Raw genomic sequence first — 18252 nt, 5'->3', positions numbered from 1 at the left:
GGAACTAATCTAACAACAACACAGTTCTTCAAAAGTCAACCCAGTGGAATTTCCCCTGTGTGAACCTGCTGTTTCTGACAGCTGTTTGGGGTTTATGCACATTGACACTGGGAAAATAATAGTAATGACTGAAATTTCAAGTAGACTATCTGTTGCTCTTATCATGGCTATTAAAAAAAAGAAAGAAAAAAAAAAGAAAAAGAAAAGGTTGAAGAATGAACTTCAAAACACTGCCAGGAAAATTAATGAAAGAAGGTTTTATGCTTCAGTGTTGAAGACAAAATGCAAATGTAAAAAGATTTGACACAAACCTTGGGGAAATATCACATCCTTGTTGCATAAAGGCACCCAGGGAAAACCAGAGGCTGTTGAATATGCCAAACTCATTGGGAGGCTGGTCACTGGGTCCTTCTTTCCCATCCTCTGGTTCTTCTGTGTGCCACTCATATGGACTAAACCTGCTAACTAGGAACAGGACCACACTGACACCAATGTAGGCAAAGACTATGCACATCCAGATCTCATACGCCAAAGGGTCCAAGAAGGAAAACACTCCTGGTTTAGATTTCTGGGGCTTTTTGATCATAATGGATATCCCCAAACTCATAAAAGGCTTAGAAAAATCAATGACCTCTTCTCGTACCAAAGTGATGGTCAGAGGCGCAACAGCAATCTCTGCTTTCTATAAAGAAAAAAGAAATATAGATGTATAGATTAATTGATGTGTGCTTATACACTTAGTAAGCAGCTAATTCCAAAGGTATGTTATTAACATCAGCAGGACACCATGGCTTAAATGCTCTTTGTAGCATTTTTCTCTTTCTTTCTATCACACTGCATTTACTCAATATGATTTCAGTAAAACATACACATTGCAGGTTTTTATTTTACAGAATTATACAAATACTTAATTTTTCTGCAAATCTTATAGAGGTGAGCAGCAGTATAGGAAGATCATTTTAGGCATTAATTTAGATTTAAATAAAGGAATTCAAGAAAGAATGGAAAATGAGAATGACCTTATTGTCACTGAATGTGTAGAGACTTTTTAATTGCTGTATTTTGGTAAGACATAATAATATTTTGAGGTAAAGCAGTTCATAGACTCAAAAAAGCTCCAAATGGCATGAGGCTGCTAAAGTGGTTAACTGTTGCTGTGATTTCACCAAACTGCACAGAGCTGTCTCAAGGGACAAATAGCCTAATAAGATTGAATTAGATTTTAAACAGCAAAAAATGGCAAGTATACAGGAAATAGGTGTGCAAAATTATGAGCTAAAAGGATAAAATGTGTGCTGAATCCATTCCCACTAGTGTAAGAATATTTTTAAAATGTATTTCTAACATGTTTTTTGGATGACGATGCCAATCTTGAATGAATCATTATTGATGGAGGTGATTATGGCTGCTAACAATGATGTCTGTATGCACCATAAAATATTGGAGCTAAACTAATGCATTGCTCTTCTCTTTAGGGATGCTACACTACATTAGGATTTGTTCCTTGCCTAGCCTTGCCTTTTACACTAAAGCTGTCACTGCAGCAGTGCTTCAGATAGGAATTGTGTGGGGACTCTGGGGCAAAGGATGCATCCCTGAGAGGGGAACAGATGCAAGAGCTGCTGAAACCTGTGTCCTGCTCATCACCATAGTGCTGTGCCTAGGTACAGCCACAGAGCAGAGCCTTCTCTGTGACCAGTGTGGACTTCTATACAGCTTATGGGCTCAGGAGAGTAACTGTATTTTGTGAACACTTTGTGGTTTCAATGAGGTTAAAACATGCTGAAAAATAAGGATGTGCTCAAATAGTTTAATCCAGTGTTATGTAAATAGCTCGTGTGCCAAAGAAAAGGAGCTTATTTGTCATGTTACAACTTTGAAACAGGTAAACGCATTTAAATTAATTTGTGGTTTCTATTTTATCTGCTAATTCATATTGAGCCATATAAGTTTTATTTTCAACCAATATTGGGTGGTTAAAAATTAAACCTATTTCGAGAGCTTTACAATTGTAAATAATTCAAAAGAATTGACTCATTCAATGGGCCAAAAATGCACAATGCACATTTGTATTAAGATGGCTGTATATTAATCATCAGATTATATCTGTCATTCTGAAATAGCTGTGATGTAAACACTTTCCAAAATTTTAAATAAATATATTACATTTTAAGCAATGCATCTGAAATCATAATTTTGCAAAGGTATCAGAAATTACCTCTGGTGCTAATGTCTCAGGTAAACATTATGATAACACTGCTAATTCTCTGAATTTCAATTTAAATTTTGTTATACAAGGCATTTTTTAAAAATTTGGCTTCTTAATCTCTTGTGATTATCTAAATCAGGCTGAAACAGATGTTTTATGAAAAGAGCTATTCTTTGAGAAGGGTAACATGTCTAAAATATAAAAATATCAATATCAGTATTTCAACTAGCCTGAAAATTAGAAAGTAAACTTAATTTCTGTAGTCTAAAGACTGCAGGATGGTTTGAGCTACTGGCTTTTCTGCATATTTTTTTTTTCCTCTTACTCATAAGTAGCTTTTCTCCAGAAGAATGGTTTCCTTCTTTAAAGTCAACATCTTTTGTATTTCTAAATTTTAATTATTGAGAATGCCTAATGTGGCATTTGATTAAGCAAAAGACTCATGGCAACTGTAATCTATTCCTGCCAATTCTCTCTGTGTTTGTCATATAGTGGTATCTTCATTAACACAGTGTAAATGACAGAGCTAGTCACTGGTCTTCAAAGGTGTTGGATAACAGGGTTTTTTTTTGTGTCTGCAGATTTCTACTGGGGTTAAAACACAGATTCCTGGGGGTTGTTGGTTTTCACAGTGTGAGCTGGAAAAGTGACTTCCCCAAGTTAGTGTGAATTGAGGAGGTTTTGGATACCTACTTAGTACATTGCATATTATATGTGAAATACTGGAGAGGATTTATAATTCGAAATTTAAACGCTCAAATAGGGTATGGAGGACTTGAACATGATCAAAACTGCTGCCTACAGTACTTGAAGGAGTTAAAGAGGAGAAATAGGAACTTAACCCATTTTTTTACAATAGTGATCTAGTATCAGATAATTCATAATTTAGATAGATCTGTTTTATGCCAAGAAATCTAAAAGGAAAATATATAGCTAGGTCATAATTAAATGACAAAAAACTGGAGAAACGACAGTGCCCCAGACTGATCATATTATTATTTTTGTATGACTATTGTGTGCCTTGTAAAGCCTACATAAACTCTTTATTGCAAAAGCTAAATAATGAAAATAGCTGTGCATGATAATTATGTGCTTTGCCCAGTTAACATACACCATATAATTATGGATTTAAATGATTAACAATATAACTATGGTGCAAAAACAATTAATGACTTTGTTGCCATTGAAATCTGTTTTGACAAAGACTAATGATACTTCACAGTTAAATAACTGCGTCTGTAACAGCATTTCAATCAAGGCTCCACCATTACCAAGTACAGATGCATTCTGGATCCTTCCAATATTATAGAAAGAGACAAGATCGATTCTGATGGAGAGAGACATTTTTTTTTCCAGAATATATAATTATTATAATGTTGAGAATAAAATTTATGCTTGGTACACGTATTGTGAAGGTAGTAATGCTATCTGAGAAATAATCATGCAGAAACAGATTTGAATCTCAGAATCTCTTGGCTTCTGAGATTTCAAACAGAAATGAGTTGTGACCTTTTGTGTTAAGCAGTGAAAGAAAAGCATTCTGTGTCAGGAGAATGAATATTTAATTGGAGCTGACTGCTAGTGAATTTGGAAACACCTGTTACATGTGCTTAATGGCATTTCATCCCCAGCCAGCATTTCTTCTGTGAGCTAGATATGAAGGCAAACAGAATCCCCATAGACCACTAAATGCATGTGGATTCATCAGGGACAAATGACCAAAATTTCCTCATTGTTTTTAATAATGTGCTAAAATCAGAAGAGGAAAAAAATTAACCATCCCCACCGTGATATTCTGCACAATCTTAGCAAAACTGTACCCCACAGCATTTTATATGATGTTTCCTCTGGGACATGATGGAAAAATCAGCCATGGGGCTCAGGAAATTACTACCCTGCTCTGTGTAGTACCTGAGTGTCCAGGTAGCAGAACAACCCCTGGTGCATACAAGTCTTAAAGGAACATGGGATAAAATTTTCACATGTCCATTCTCAGTAGTAAGGATAGGGCTCAGGGGCTTTGGGGTATGATGGTAAGAGCAAGAGAGCAGAGGAATCTTTTGTGTTGTCCAGAAAGAGTCCAATCTCACCAGCCAGAGCAAAACTGTCTGTTAATCCATTAACATGGCTGGGAATTAAAAGCTGTAAAATGTTTCCCAAACAGATCATCTCGTCAATTCAGTTGCAAATTCCCTCCCAGTCCTGGCTGCAAATAAAAAGCCTTGCTTGAAATACAGCCAACTACTCAGACTATTTGTGTTTATGATTAGGGGATCTATCAGAGAAGATGAACATACTCTTCTTCTAGCAGAGCTTTGCAGCAAAGTCTCTGCCTGACTGATTTTTCTGTTTTCTCCCAGGCCTGGGAACCTGATGCTCTGTAAATTGTCTGGCAAGGAGTCAAGGAATTTGCAGGGAGGATGGTCTTGATGGATTCCCTGTAGAAATCCTTAGCAGAAAACTTTGAAAGTAGCAGAAAGAACAATTTCCTTTAAAGCTACACATATAGAAGTACACTAAGCATGCCTGGTGTAGCTCTTGGCCTTAAGGCCCAGCGGCACTGGACAGGCCGTGTCGCCGCCATCAAAGTCACCCGACCTCTCAACCTGCATGGCCTCGTTCGAGCTGCATGTAGGGAAAGGTGTCTGCTCTATCCCAGGGTCCAGCTGGGCTCAGGAATTGTTTTGGACAGTAATTATGGGCCAAAAATGTACTGTTGACCATGCTTGAAATTTAGCAGATTAATCAGGCGAATTCTGAAGCAAAGGGACATTCCCTGGTGCCACTGATACATCAGGATCGATACAGCCTCAGGGAACCTTATGACAGTGCAGCAAATGTCCTGGGCAGCAGCTGACTTCAGTAAAAAAGCAGCTCCAAGAGCTTTGCTGCAGCTCATTCCCAGGGCCTAGTCCCAGAATTGCAAAGACTGTGGACATCCTAAACAGATAGCTGGAAAAAGCATCCTCCTCACTCTTTTCCATTACAAAAAATGAAATGTTGGCCTAGTATTCTGGGTTGGCCTTCTTCCTGTGGGTAATTTGCAACAGGTTCCTCATGCCTGTGAACTGTACTGCTTTCAGCTCTGTTAAAAGCTGTAGGTGTTGGCACATCTGTGTGAGCTTCCTTACAACACTTTTTATTTCAGTCTAGTTCTAGGGCAATTTAGGATTGATGAGGTAAATTTTTTTAAGATAAAACAAGGGAAAGAATACCCCATACAAACAGAAAATGAAAGTGTAATATCAAGTTTCCTCTATAATTTTCAACTAGATGATAGGCCACTGAAACAGTACATATGAACAAAAGAGATTTCTCCTAAATAGTAACATTTCTTGGATAATAAAAAAAAAACATTCTAGTATGAAATATTGCTTGGCCATTGATGTCCATGGGTTTGCTCTTGCAATTAAAAGCCAGAAAAGGAATAACCTCCATACTTGATAAAATAATTCTGGAAAATCTTTGTCTTTTACTATCTTAAGAATTGAGCTGCTTTCAAGACACTGAAGTAGATATACATGCTTGGTGACATTCGGTGTTCCTATTCTTTAAAGACAAAATTGAAGTTGGCTCCTTCACGAACTTCAAAGAACATGGAGAATTTTGGGAACGTGATATAACCTTTCCATTCCAGTGGGGAAGGGAGATCACTGAAATTCTGGGGCAACATTTCCCACACTCCTACAGTACAGAGACGGAGTCCCTTTAACTGATGCTAATGGAGAATTTATCAGCTATGCTAAACTAGCAGAAGGGAACTGAAATGGAGCTGCTACAAAAGCCACGAGGCCTTTGCAATGTATGGCCTGACCTGCCAATGGAATTGTGAAAATGGGGATGGTTCAACTGGTATGCAGAAATTTTTTATGAGGAGGTTGAGGCATGTTATGAATTAATGGGTGGAAATATTGACATCTGAATACTTTGAGGATTTTTTTTTATTGTTCCAACACTGAAATTAAAGATTTCTCTAAGAATTCTGAACTGTTCTCAGTGCAGATACTAGCAACTGTAGTCATCAGCAAGCTCAGCTCTGAGTTTTCCTACTTTTGGTAACACCAGATACTGAAAATATTCATTTAGGTCTGTTGGAGCTATTTTATTTTAAATATTGGAACTTTATGTGTCAACAGAATTGCTAACTATTATGGTATTCTGAAGAATCCTTCCCCAGAGCACTCTATAACATTATGTTCTCAGTTGTTAAACTTACCAGGTTTGATCTTAAATTTTATAATTGATGGTCATCTTAAAAGTCTGTCTTCATTGTGAATTGCCTAATTAAGTACTTGTCTGTAGTGGTTTAATACCTATGTTTAATATATATGATGGTGGATTTTTCATTTATCAAACTAGACCAAGAATCCCATCTTTTTAAAAAGATCTGTCCACCATTCCATGAAAATTAATTAATGAGTGATATTCTTCCCAACCAAGTTTTACGGTGTGTCAAGAATAGATGGTCTCTAACATTAATGAATTTTTAAGGGATATACAAACTATGGATGTTCTAATGTTTCATGGTACTAATTGAATAAATTGTAGAACTTGCATGAAACTATTAAAATTTGAAAATAAGTGATAACTCACAGACCTGAAACAAGATTATGTTTCTTTTCTGTGACCCCAAGATTAAATAAAATGCACATATACTTCCTATTTTATGACTTATACTATGAAAAATTAAATCCTGCTTCAAAAATTGGTATGCTTACCCCATAAACAAGTTCTCCCACCATCCCATTCCAGATTTTTGTCTCTGGATCCCTTGCTCCATATTTTCCATCAGGAACAATGGCAATTTTGTACTTGATACCAATATGTTTTGCAATTTCTGATGCCAGATCTACACAGTATCCTTCAAACTTGTCATTCCCTTCAAACGTATCATGGTTTTTCTTGAACATAACATATGGGGCTTCCTATAATGAAAGAAGTAGAACTGTAAAGGAGAAGTGTACCAAATATAGTCTGAAAAAAACCAAACATGTCATGAGCTGACTGAACAACACACAATTTATAAAAAGTTCATGGACAGTATTAGCAGGTTTAAATTAAAATGCATGAACAGAAATCCTTCTGGCAAGATATACTCTTCACACTGATTTGGGTTATACATTTCACAAGAATTACCGACCTTACTTTGTTTTAAATGACAGACCTTAGTGCAGTATATGCTAAATTTAAAGTATGAATAGAGGTTGGGCCCATACAGTGCAAAGGGCTGTGAGATCATGAAGGTACAATGTAGACTTCTGACTTCAGTGAGTAAGCATATCCTCTAACATAGTGGGGTGACTGCCTATTTAATTTCAGATGCAGAGCCTGAGTGGCTTCATTTCTTGAGGTTTAGAATGCATACTTCCCAAGAGGCTACATACATTTTAGTGAGAACACAGAAATACACTCCCAAGGAAATATGCATCTTTCCTTTAAAATAAACAGTACAGATTCTGCAAGGTTTTTTAGGATGAACTTCAGTGATATGCATGGACAAGAATGGTATTAAGTTGACAGTGACTTTACATGTTGTATGAAAAAGAAGTACCAAATATTTTGGGACAGTGAGTGCCATTGAGAACGAGTAAAACCTGTCTTGAAGAGCGGATCTTGCATTCCCTGTATTAACCATGCTATTACAATAGTGAACATTATGCAACTGGGATATCAAAGTATTTTTCTTTTTAGCTCTATGTGAATTCAGACTTTAGAAATTATTAAGTAAAACTATACTTTCTGATGGTATTTTAAATTACTTCCCTAATTCATATTCAGAGCCAGTTCCAGATGAAATATTTGTCTAATATAAAAGGTAATTTAGGTCACCCTTTGTTTGAATTTACATCACAAAATACTGGCAACTTAAATTTTCTCTGTGCTATCCCTGGAAAATGTTGGTCTTTTGACACTATCCTTGGTAGTATTCTGCCCCATTCCCATCTTTCCTACAGATATAATTAGCACAAGAATAAAAATAAATTTAAATATGTAGTGCAGCAATGCCAGCTCCTCTGAAACTACAAGAACATCATCTGTAAGCAACAACAATTTTTAACCTCTATTAGGTGTCTAACAAGGGAGGATAGGTGGTATTACATGAGTGCAGTCCAATGAGTGCCTTTGCCTGTATAGAGTTTGAATTTTCAAAGGAAAATTGCAGAGTATTACCAGCAGCCTGCACTTTTTCTTATATTCCTATCCCTACTTAAATCACGTTGATCTCAACCACTGGTCTTCTAGAGGGAGAGAGGGAGAAAAGCAGGGAGATCTTGACCTCTGCAGAAGTTCTTGATTTTTGGAAATATTTTGGCCATGTGTATAAAATGTTCTTCCCTCACAAAGACTTTTTGTTCATATAAGAGGAAGAGCCAAAATCTGTGCCTTTCCACATATGTTATTGCCACCACAAAGTTTAAAATAAACAGAGGTGAAAAAAACTCTGTCCTGTCTGTGATTTAGCCAACTGCTTGCTAGAAGGGCAACAAAGTCTGTCCACTGTCCTACATTTGTGAATTCTCCTTACAAGCTTCAGCTCCATTGCTTGCTCTACCTCAAAAGCAATTTTGCTTTCCAAAGGCCAGAGTCAGTGGTTTCCAGCTCTTCTGATTCAGCCATAAATCCCCAGCCAAAGGCATGCAACTACAGTCACACCAGGAGATAATTCTGGCGATGGACTCAAAGACAGGCCCAGTGTAGGCCAGATCAGCTTACTCCTTCCTCCAAAACCCAGACATTATGCTCCTTCCTGCACCCCACCACTGGCAGGGCTGATGCAAAAAAAGCATTTTAACTGTTTTTGTACAGCAAAGCCAAGTGACAGGTGCCTCAAGTTTTCTGTTAAAAGTTAAGTGCACTTCAGCCCTCCTAGCCAGGAGTTCTGTGAGGGAACAGTGAGAAGGGAAGTGGAGTGGCCCAGTTCTGTCCTTGGTAGGTACACGGAGAGGTGATCCCATGCAGTCGAGTGACCACTAAGATCTGACAGGGATCTGCTGGGTACCTGGAGGAACTGCATTGGTTCTCTTGCCCATCCACCTCCCTTTCTTACACTGATCTCACTGATTTAGAGCAAAACAGAGCAGAGAGTGTTTTTCATAATGCAATTAGCTTACAGAGTAAGGTAGCATGCCTTGCTGTGACTGCTTTCAAAGAAGCAGCAACTGAGTATGATCTGCCAGTGTGGAATGGCACAATTAAAGATAACTGCAACACCTGCTATCATTTGCTTACTATGTTGATCTTTCCCTCCTAACCTATTTTATTCTTTAATTCTTGTGCCTACTTTACCTGCCAAGTAATCAGATATCTATTTTCAAGATAGAATTTAATGGGGGAATGTGGGTGGGATTGCATGTGAGTATCTGATAAAGATTGTTTTTAAAAAGAAAGAAATCAAATAGTAGCCCTAGTTTTAAATCCTGTCCATTTCAGACTTTGAGGATGTCTCAAACTGATGAGGTGTTCAGTTGTTATAAAAAAAAGACACTGCAAGGCAAGTTTTGCTAACAAGTAACTTACATGGATAAACTTTCAAGGTCACACTGTGAAGTCATGAAATACCTGAATTGATCAATAGCATGTACTTAGCCATATCTTGATGCTCTTTTCCATCTGTGGCACTGAAAAAGACTTTTTTCTTTTGTATGATCCCTTGCAATAGTATTTTCGAAGTTAGTAGTAATGGTGTAATCATGGTAGTCTAAAAATGCAAGAGCTGCAAATGCAAGTCGTCTGTGGAGAGGTATTATCTTCTATTAAATCAGCTGAAATAGCTGAAAACATAGGCCTACTTTTTAATTGTTTCCAGTTTTAGCATCTTGTCTAATAGAAAGATTATCTCTGCCCACCATCTTTGTGCTTACTATATTTTTGGACTATGGGCTTTTAATCTACTGATATAAAACACATCTCTAACTTACTGATGAATGAGGTTTTATATTGCAATATTTGCAAGATTTCAGCTGCTTAAGAATGTTCTATGGAGTACTGAATCAAGGAAAAGTCCACATTGAAATGACCAATGACTAGCACGGAACAGATATTTGAAATGGTGCAAGCTTTACTTATATAATTCACAATTTCATAACAATACTTAACATTTGCAAATACAAGTTGATGTCTGCAACAATTACCTTTATAGATGTAAACAGATCATTCCACCACATTGCCACAAATTCATGTGTACAGTTAAATGCTCACAACTGATGATTCATACTATAAGGGAAGTCGGACAAAGTAACTAACCCAAATAACAAACAGATTTAAACTTGGTTCTCCTATTCCAAAGTGAATTTCAAAATATTCACCATTGCAAAAATAATTTGTAAAAGTGGCAAATATCTGTGCAAGGAAATTTCTAATTTTTAGAACAGGTGTGGGACACATTATCACACTTTATTCTGAAAGAAACTTCTGTAAATGTCAATGGAAGGTTTTTTTGGTGAGTTTTTTTTTCTTTTACTTTTTTTTTTTCTGAATAAAGTGTCCAGGATTCGGTTTGAAGTCTTTATTATTTTCATGCAACAAACTTCATTTTTTTCTCCAGTCTACTGAGGAATTTAATTAATAAAGTTTCTAATGAAAAAATATCTTTCTATTATGCGAAAAAAGCCTATAATTAGAATTTCTGAGGTAAGACTCTATCAAGACTATCAGTCAAAAAAGTGATGGTGATTCTCAGTCATCTAATGAAAGTTGCCTATCATCTTAGATGCTCTAAGGTGACCTGCTTGACCCCAAGGTGCTGTTCTGCAGGTGTTTTGTGCTTGCCCGTTACAGATAGGTCTGATACCCTCAGCATAAGGTATCCACCTATAGGCCACTGAATCAATTTCAAAATTTTTGTGGAATTACAATCTTGGGGCAAAACTTATCCCACATGCCTGGAAAAGTGCATACACCAGCTAAAACATCCAGAAGAAGAGGTCACATATACAGCCTGAGACAGGCAATGGTGACCCTTCCAGTGTAAGAAATGGGGGACAGGCTGTGCATCCTAGGGCATCTTGAATGTCACTGAATGCAACTGAATACAATACCCTTTGTAAAGCCATCCACATCTAGGTGACTTGGCTGTGAACTGAATCCTGCCCTTGGAACTTAATCTGCCAACACCAAGGATATCTCATTCAGATATTGTACTGTAAGCACAATGCAGATGCAGGTCACCATCAAGCTTTGGTTTTAAAGGTATTTTGTGATTTTTAAGGTTTGCAGTCTCAGAGTTGAGTGCACAGTTGGCCCTATCATGAAATGTATTGAGAGTTTGGATTAGTCTTCTGAGCCAACTTCCCTAGATTCTTCCTCAACAAGTTGGGACCATATTTCTGAACCTGCAGAATTAGAGATGTTCATTCTCCTTAGCTGAACAAGTCCCTTGCTTTACCCTAGTGTTAGAGCAGGGCTGCAAAGAGCATCCCTTCTCCAGTCATGCAATGAGCCTACTGTGCATTTGGAGGTGTTACCATCCCACCCCAAAGGGAATGCCTCTGCACAGACAGGAAATCTGTCCTTTCCAGAGTGCAGGAGGCTGTGCATCATATGAGGTGCAGAATAGGAGCTATAAATTGCAGTTGGTAAAGAACATCAGCTGCCCCCTGCTGCCTCCTCTCTCTGGGCTGCTACTGCACCACACAGCTAATGGGGATAGGCTAAGAGCCTAAACCAAATTTGTAAAATAGCTTCTACGTGCTCTCACTGTGTTACAAATGAAGAAAACATTCTGCCAAATAGAAAACACTATACTAAGTTCTTTGGGTGCAGAGCTGATCATTATAATGCAGTTTCTATGCAACAGGCATACAGCCACACTACAGCAAAGTAAGCATAGACACATAAAAGCTGAAGAAACAGAGGACAAATCAACTTGTGCTATTTGGCTTTAGGCAAAAATTAAAGTGAGCCATGCTGAAAACCTGTAAGCTTTTCCTATGCTGCCATGACATCTGTCTTTGAAGACTGAAAAGTCTGACAGCACTGCTTGCAGAAGCTTTTCAGTTTAATGTTGGAAACTATGCATGCAACCAGAATTAAATGTGTCATCAACAATGGTTCAACTTCACTTCAACATGAAGAGGGCAATGAAGAGGTGAAAAAGTCTCTGTGGCATTTGCAACATAACAAAGAAGAGAAAAATAACAGGAGTCTGAAAGTTATTCTAGTTAAATATTTCTTTTCTTTGTGTGTGTGATCTTGCATATGCTAAATACATTGTCCTAGCAAGCCAATATTAAGAATCATGGTTCTATTCTGCCTTCAGCATCATGTATGCAGCTCCCAGAGGAGTACATGGGAGATGAGCATGATAAGGCAGAATTCACCATATATTCTTATTCAAACCAAATTCCAATATATTTCTCTTGCACTGTGATTTTGAAACATGGAAAGGGGATAGTTTTTGGTCAAGAAGCTGTGCTGCTTTCAATTAATTGCATTTATCCAAAAATGACATGCTGCATTAACACAGGGCATGCTTTGGAATACTAATTCAGCTTTTTGGTTTTGCAAACGATCCCATCAGTCCCTTCAATGCAGGGATTGGAAAAGTTCTTTTGAAGATAACATTTATTATGCACATCAAAATGCTTCAATGCAAACAGGACAGGCAAGATAACACATTTTAAAAGCTTTCTTGTTTTCATTTTTTTTCCTTTCTGGTGAACAGAAACCTTTTCTATTACTTTTCCTTATTATATTTTACTCGCTTCTCCTAAGCTTGGAGCTATTTATGGAAATTACAGTATTCATGTGTGAGAGCTTCAGTCAAAGGTATCAGGATTGGTTTGAGAGGAAAATTTCGACTGAAAGCTTGTAATTCACATCGTTCTCTTCTCAGCTTGGCAAAGTTGAAGGTTAACATCATCTGTTCTAGACATTTCAGATTAGTCACAGAACTTTTCCTGGTGGTTCAGTGCCTGGTCATCCAGTCAGAGGAACAGTAATCCATATGGAAAAATTAGCTCAATGTTACTAGACTGGTGGTTAATACTTGAGCCTTAGTTAGGAATGTTCGCAGCATCTTGGGACTCTTTTCTTCCTTGATCAATTTCTTAAAATAGGATTCTTCATCAGAGGCTGAAAAGAGGAGGACTGTACTGAAGTATATTTTTTTCCATCATCGAGTCTTTTTTTTTTTTTTTTTTTTTTTAGGAAAAAGATACATATATTTAAAATTTCCCATGCAAAAATAAAATTAAAAGTTACACAATTTGGTTAGGAGTTACATTCTGAATTCCTGTATGGTAGTTTGGTTGTTTTGTATCCTGGAATGACAACCTTCAACGGGAGATTTGTTAAGACATAATTAACGCATAAGTGCTGATACAGACTGCTGAAAATCTGGTAATTAACTGTATTTTTAGATAGAACATTGCTTGATGCTTTCCTTTGGATTACTTTAAACTCTGTATGGAGTTAGAAAAAAATATTTTTTTTAACACCTACAGAATATTCCTTCCCATTTGAGACACAGTTTATTGGGTTAACATGTCTTGTCTAAATGAGGCAGGTGAAAAGGGCAGTGAACTGAGATGTAAAATCTTAAAAGCGGTCACATAAAGGTCACCCTTTGCCAGTTGGCTTTGATAAACATCAGCTAGAAAGGGCAAGTCTGACTTCAGAGGGAAAAAAAAAGTTAAATATTTTTTTTTAAAATACAGATTTGTAAGAAACAATTGTTTTGAAAAATTGTGAATTAAAAATGTAAATTAATCAAGCAACTCATTCTCCCATGCAACCACTCTTCAAAAACACAATAATCCTGCAAAATCAAATTCCAAATCTATATTGATTTTATTAAAATGGAAATTTTACTGCAATGCTGAATGAACATTAAGAATGCATCTACTAAATTCATGTTTTCATCCACAATTAAGAATAGATAATCCAGTTTTGACTGGTTGACTGAACCATACCACTTAAGAGCTTTAGCTTTTACTAAAGTCAATTATTGAGTTTATAATTTACCAAGGAAAAGGGACACTGGTATTACAGTAATCTCATTTTATACCCTCTGTTCTATTCTGTCATTTAAAGGTTTTGGGTTTTTCTTCCACTGTTCTGTGAGTCAAGATTTATCAATTAGAGGTTGTAAGAACTCATATCTCTGAGACTTATTTTAGCAAAAAATGGAAAAGACTGAATTAAAGAAAAAGTTACCACAACTCAATTTTTAAAACCTGATTTCAAGTGAATCATTATATTAAATGCATACCAAAAAAAAGTCTGTGCAGACATGACAGTCAGTATAATTAAGATATATGGCTCTCATCCTCCCACCAACCTAGGAACTGGCAGACTAAATTAGATCATAACTAGAAATGAGATTGTGCCACACACCAGTATAAGCATTAAAAAAAAGAAACACCTTACCAAAATTGTAGTGACAACTACTGTTCTATTCTCAATGGCTGCAGTGTCATTTCCAAGTGTAGGTTCATGCTGAATCAAAACTAATTTATCCATGTCATTCCAGTAACCAACCTGCAAAATAAAATGTATATAATTTGCAGTAAGGTCTACATTCTGCACAACAACAAATATAAACTCCTGTAAGAATAAGAGTGATCCAAAGATGGTTTTGTCCAAAGGAAGTGCTGTCAGGTTAGATATGGGAGTATGCATCCATCACTTTGGGTGTACCCCCTTGCACCCCTGCTGCACAGAGACAGACCTGGTGCCACCTCCACTTTGCTTGTCCTGAATGATCTGAGCTACTTACTTCAACCAGAGACACGGGGTAAACCCCATTTTCATTACCTTGAAGCCTTCCTGGGGCATAAAAGAGATGTAAGAATTTTTTCTACCCACAAGAATATTTTTGTTTGTTAGTCCTCCAGATCTTTTGCTTTTAGACAGAGGAATGAAAGACATCTGGATGACAGTTTTGCAATCCTATGGCTGATCTCAATTCCTTGCTCCATCATGGGCTTCCCAGGAGACCCCAGCTCTGGGATTTATACCAGGCTTGTTCCACTTAACTGCTAGCACTGACCTTTTATTACCTACATTAGAAATCCTGTTATTTGTGCTTTTTTAACACTCACAGGATAGACAGTACCAGCAGGCAGTGACTCGGCTCATGCAGGATAAGCATCCCTCCTAGAAAGGTGCTTGCTTTTCCCACTGACTGCAAAGCATGGTGAGACTGAATCCTTCCTAAAGATATCTCTGGGAAGTGCCTACAGGGAGGTGGAACAAATTGGGTTTTTCTCTCCTTGGCTGCATTTAGGCTGCCATAACCCTTCCCTGAGCAGCTTTAAGGTAAAACAGCTGCCCTTGTTCATTGCTGGCAATGAATTCTCTAGAGTCAGATTTTAATCAGTTGTCCTTGTAACCCCATGGAAGAAAATCCCCAATCCTATTCTTCCCCCCTTCTTCCCCATTCTCTTTTCTACAGATAGATCATGGCTGTCTGTGCATCCACTGACAAGGCTGCTGGGGCTTTTTTCCTGACCCAGCACTGACAGCTCCATGTCAAATGGACAACGTGAACACAAACCTGTCAGTAGCACAGTGTTCAAATCCCACCTCAAGGGGCTCCCATGCTTGCTGAGAACTTAATGAACTGGGAGGCTGATCTTTCTGCCTAGCATGATTTAACAGACACATGATCTAAAAGGTTTCTACCAAAGAGATGCAATTGAAGCAGGCACGGCTCAGTTTCTGGGAGCACCTGGGGACAAGTCAGCAGCAACTGCCCCTTGCTCCCTTCCTTGATTAATCAGGAGTTCAGGAGACCAAGAGTTGGAAGAGAGGAATGCCTTGTTTATCTTACTAGAAAAGGAACAGGATTTTAATGGAAAGTGGGCTCCGGGCAGAACTTCAATGTGAAGCAAACATGCACAAACTATATATACAAAAGTTCTGGTATATTTAGTTGAAATGTTCCTTTTCTTTTTGAGATTGCTCTTAGTGCACTGGAGCTTTGATTTAGGTGTCTGCAGCTAACAGGAAGTGTCAGCAGTGCTGATCTAGTGAGGAGGAAGGTTTTCTTCCTGGTAGTATGCACTTCTAACAAATACTCTTTTTCAGCCAGACAGCCAGACAGCCACAGATAAAATTGATTATTGAAAATGTGGAGTTCTTGTCAAAAAAATGTGACCAGCTAAAGGCAAAATATGTACACCAAAATCTGGCAGTGTGGGGAACTATTATGATAGTGAATGATGATTTTTCATTGTGCAATTCTTCACTGCTATAAAGTTCAAAAGGAAAGCAGAAAATGAATGATATACTGTGCTACAGAAGTAAGTACCATATGAAAATTCAGACAGAAATAAAGGCATTATTTGAGAAATGACAGGCATCTTTTAAAGGAATTTTAGCTTTTGTGCATTGGTGTGAGCTTGTATGTATTTAGTGCTAACCTGCACTAAAGTAACTCTGAAACTAGATTACTGAATAAATATGAAAGATAGGTCACGGCACCTGTATAAAAGTATAGAGATACACAGTCACTCTGAGAGCACTAAATAACAGTATGCTTTCCCATAAATACCTCATCTTCACAAGGAAAAAAAAAATTCTCAAAGGACAGGATTGAATTTAGCTATAAAAATACCTCCAATTCTATTTGGGTTGCAACTGAACTTCATAGCAGTTGTATCCACTTATACAGAGGCTGAATTTATCTTTTAGGGAAAAAATACTGCAAAAATATTTGCCTCAAAGTAAATTTGCCATAACGGTTTGGATTTGAATGAACAGTGTCCTTTCTGAAGGCCTGTGCACCTTGTAGTAACCACTGAAGTAATCCTGTTGGAGCTCACAAGCCACTGAGAGCACGAAAATACGGAAACATTTTGATAACTAATTTTCATGTTGCCAAGTTGGAATTCAGAATCCAAATCTTAGACTGTCTAATGCATGCAATGTAATGTATATACTTTGTCTACTTTTTCTTTTCCATTTTTTTTTTTCATTTTATTACCTACATTAGACTTCCAGAGGTCCTTTATCATTCACAAATGACTTCCAGAGGTGCCTTATCATTCACCATGCATCCTATCTGGTGATAGGATGCATGGTGAATGACACAATTCCAGAATTATTGAGCTGGGAAGGGACCTGAAAGTCATTTGGTCATACCCCTTTGTTCAGCCTAAAGCCAGTTGCCCAGGACTGTGTCTGGATGGCTTCTGAATGTCTCCAAGGATAAAGACTTCACAACCTCCCTGCACAACCTGTGGCAGTGCTTGGTCACTCTCAGAGTATGAAAAAGTATTTCCTAATGTTCAGAAGGAACCTCCTGTGTTTCAGTTTGTGCTCATCGGCTCTGGTCCAGTGCCTGGGCACCCGTGTAAAGCCTGTATCACTTGATCACAACCCTCCAGTCACAGGAGCCATTCCATTACATCTCTGTGATCCTTGTCCTCCCACCCTTTCCCCTCACCAGCAGGTTTTGTTACTGCTCTGCAGAGAAGAACCAAGTAAGAAGTGATGCATAAATGAAACTAATGTGAGCATAAGCTAATATTTCCTGTTTTACTAAACCATGTGGAAGTCTGCCTCTGTCTAGCAGTGCCATTTTTTAATGGTCTCGTCACATATTTAAAGCTGTGGGCAACAAAAATCACTTTTCTAAAGATTAGATCCATGCATTACTCTGACTGGAAAGGCAGCTGGGTGACTCATAAGTCATGTTATGTTGGACATGAGAAGAAGACATTAATAGTGAAGGCCTCTTAGTTCAATTAAGTACAGTCATTTCTCACATATTATATAGGATTTGTCAGGCCGGACTACAGAACTGGTCCAATGATCATATATAAAGCACTATCCAATACATGAGAAATTATTTCTTGTGAGTAGCCAGATCTGTCAAAGCTGTTATGACTTGTTATGTCAAATACAGGTAAAGACTTAGGAGTAGCAGAGAGGCATGACTGAAAGGTAAGAAAAGCTCCTTGGGCCTCTAGCACAGCTCAGACATAGCTCCTCTGTTTGCAATCACCCTCCCCTTAAACTGCAGGCAAGAAGAGAGGAAGGAGACATCCCTGCAGTGGTGCCAGACCAACACCCCTCCCGTAACAGGTGACACAGCT

General features: G+C 37.7%; 1 protein-coding gene across 6 annotated transcripts in view; it reads right to left on the bottom strand.

Moving 5' to 3' along the window:
• The window catches only part of GRIA4 (glutamate ionotropic receptor AMPA type subunit 4), a 214983-nt gene that overhangs the window by 49022 nt on the left and 147709 nt on the right, over positions 1–18252 (bottom strand). For 5 of the 6 annotated variants that reach the window (XM_054272071.1, XM_054272066.1, XM_054272070.1 and 2 more), the window contains exons 9-11: positions 14579–14689; positions 6928–7134; positions 312–682 (exon numbers count right to left, since the gene is read on the bottom strand). In XM_054272071.1, the coding sequence (XP_054128046.1) occupies positions 312–682; positions 6928–7134; positions 14579–14689 (689 nt within the window). Of the gene's footprint in view, positions 1–311; positions 683–6927; positions 7135–10248; positions 13283–14578; positions 14690–18252 lie in introns of those variants that run through there. The other variant, XM_054272072.1, reaches the window with a different exon arrangement.

This window comes from Melozone crissalis, unplaced genomic scaffold (assembly GCF_028551555.1).
Source record: "Melozone crissalis strain CALT ecotype California unplaced genomic scaffold, PUWL_Pcris_2 ptg000013l_1, whole genome shotgun sequence".
Taxonomy (NCBI): domain Eukaryota; kingdom Metazoa; phylum Chordata; class Aves; order Passeriformes; family Passerellidae; genus Melozone; species Melozone crissalis.
The sequence above is the reverse complement of the archived record's forward strand: the minus strand, read 5'-3'. Positions and strand labels throughout refer to the sequence as shown.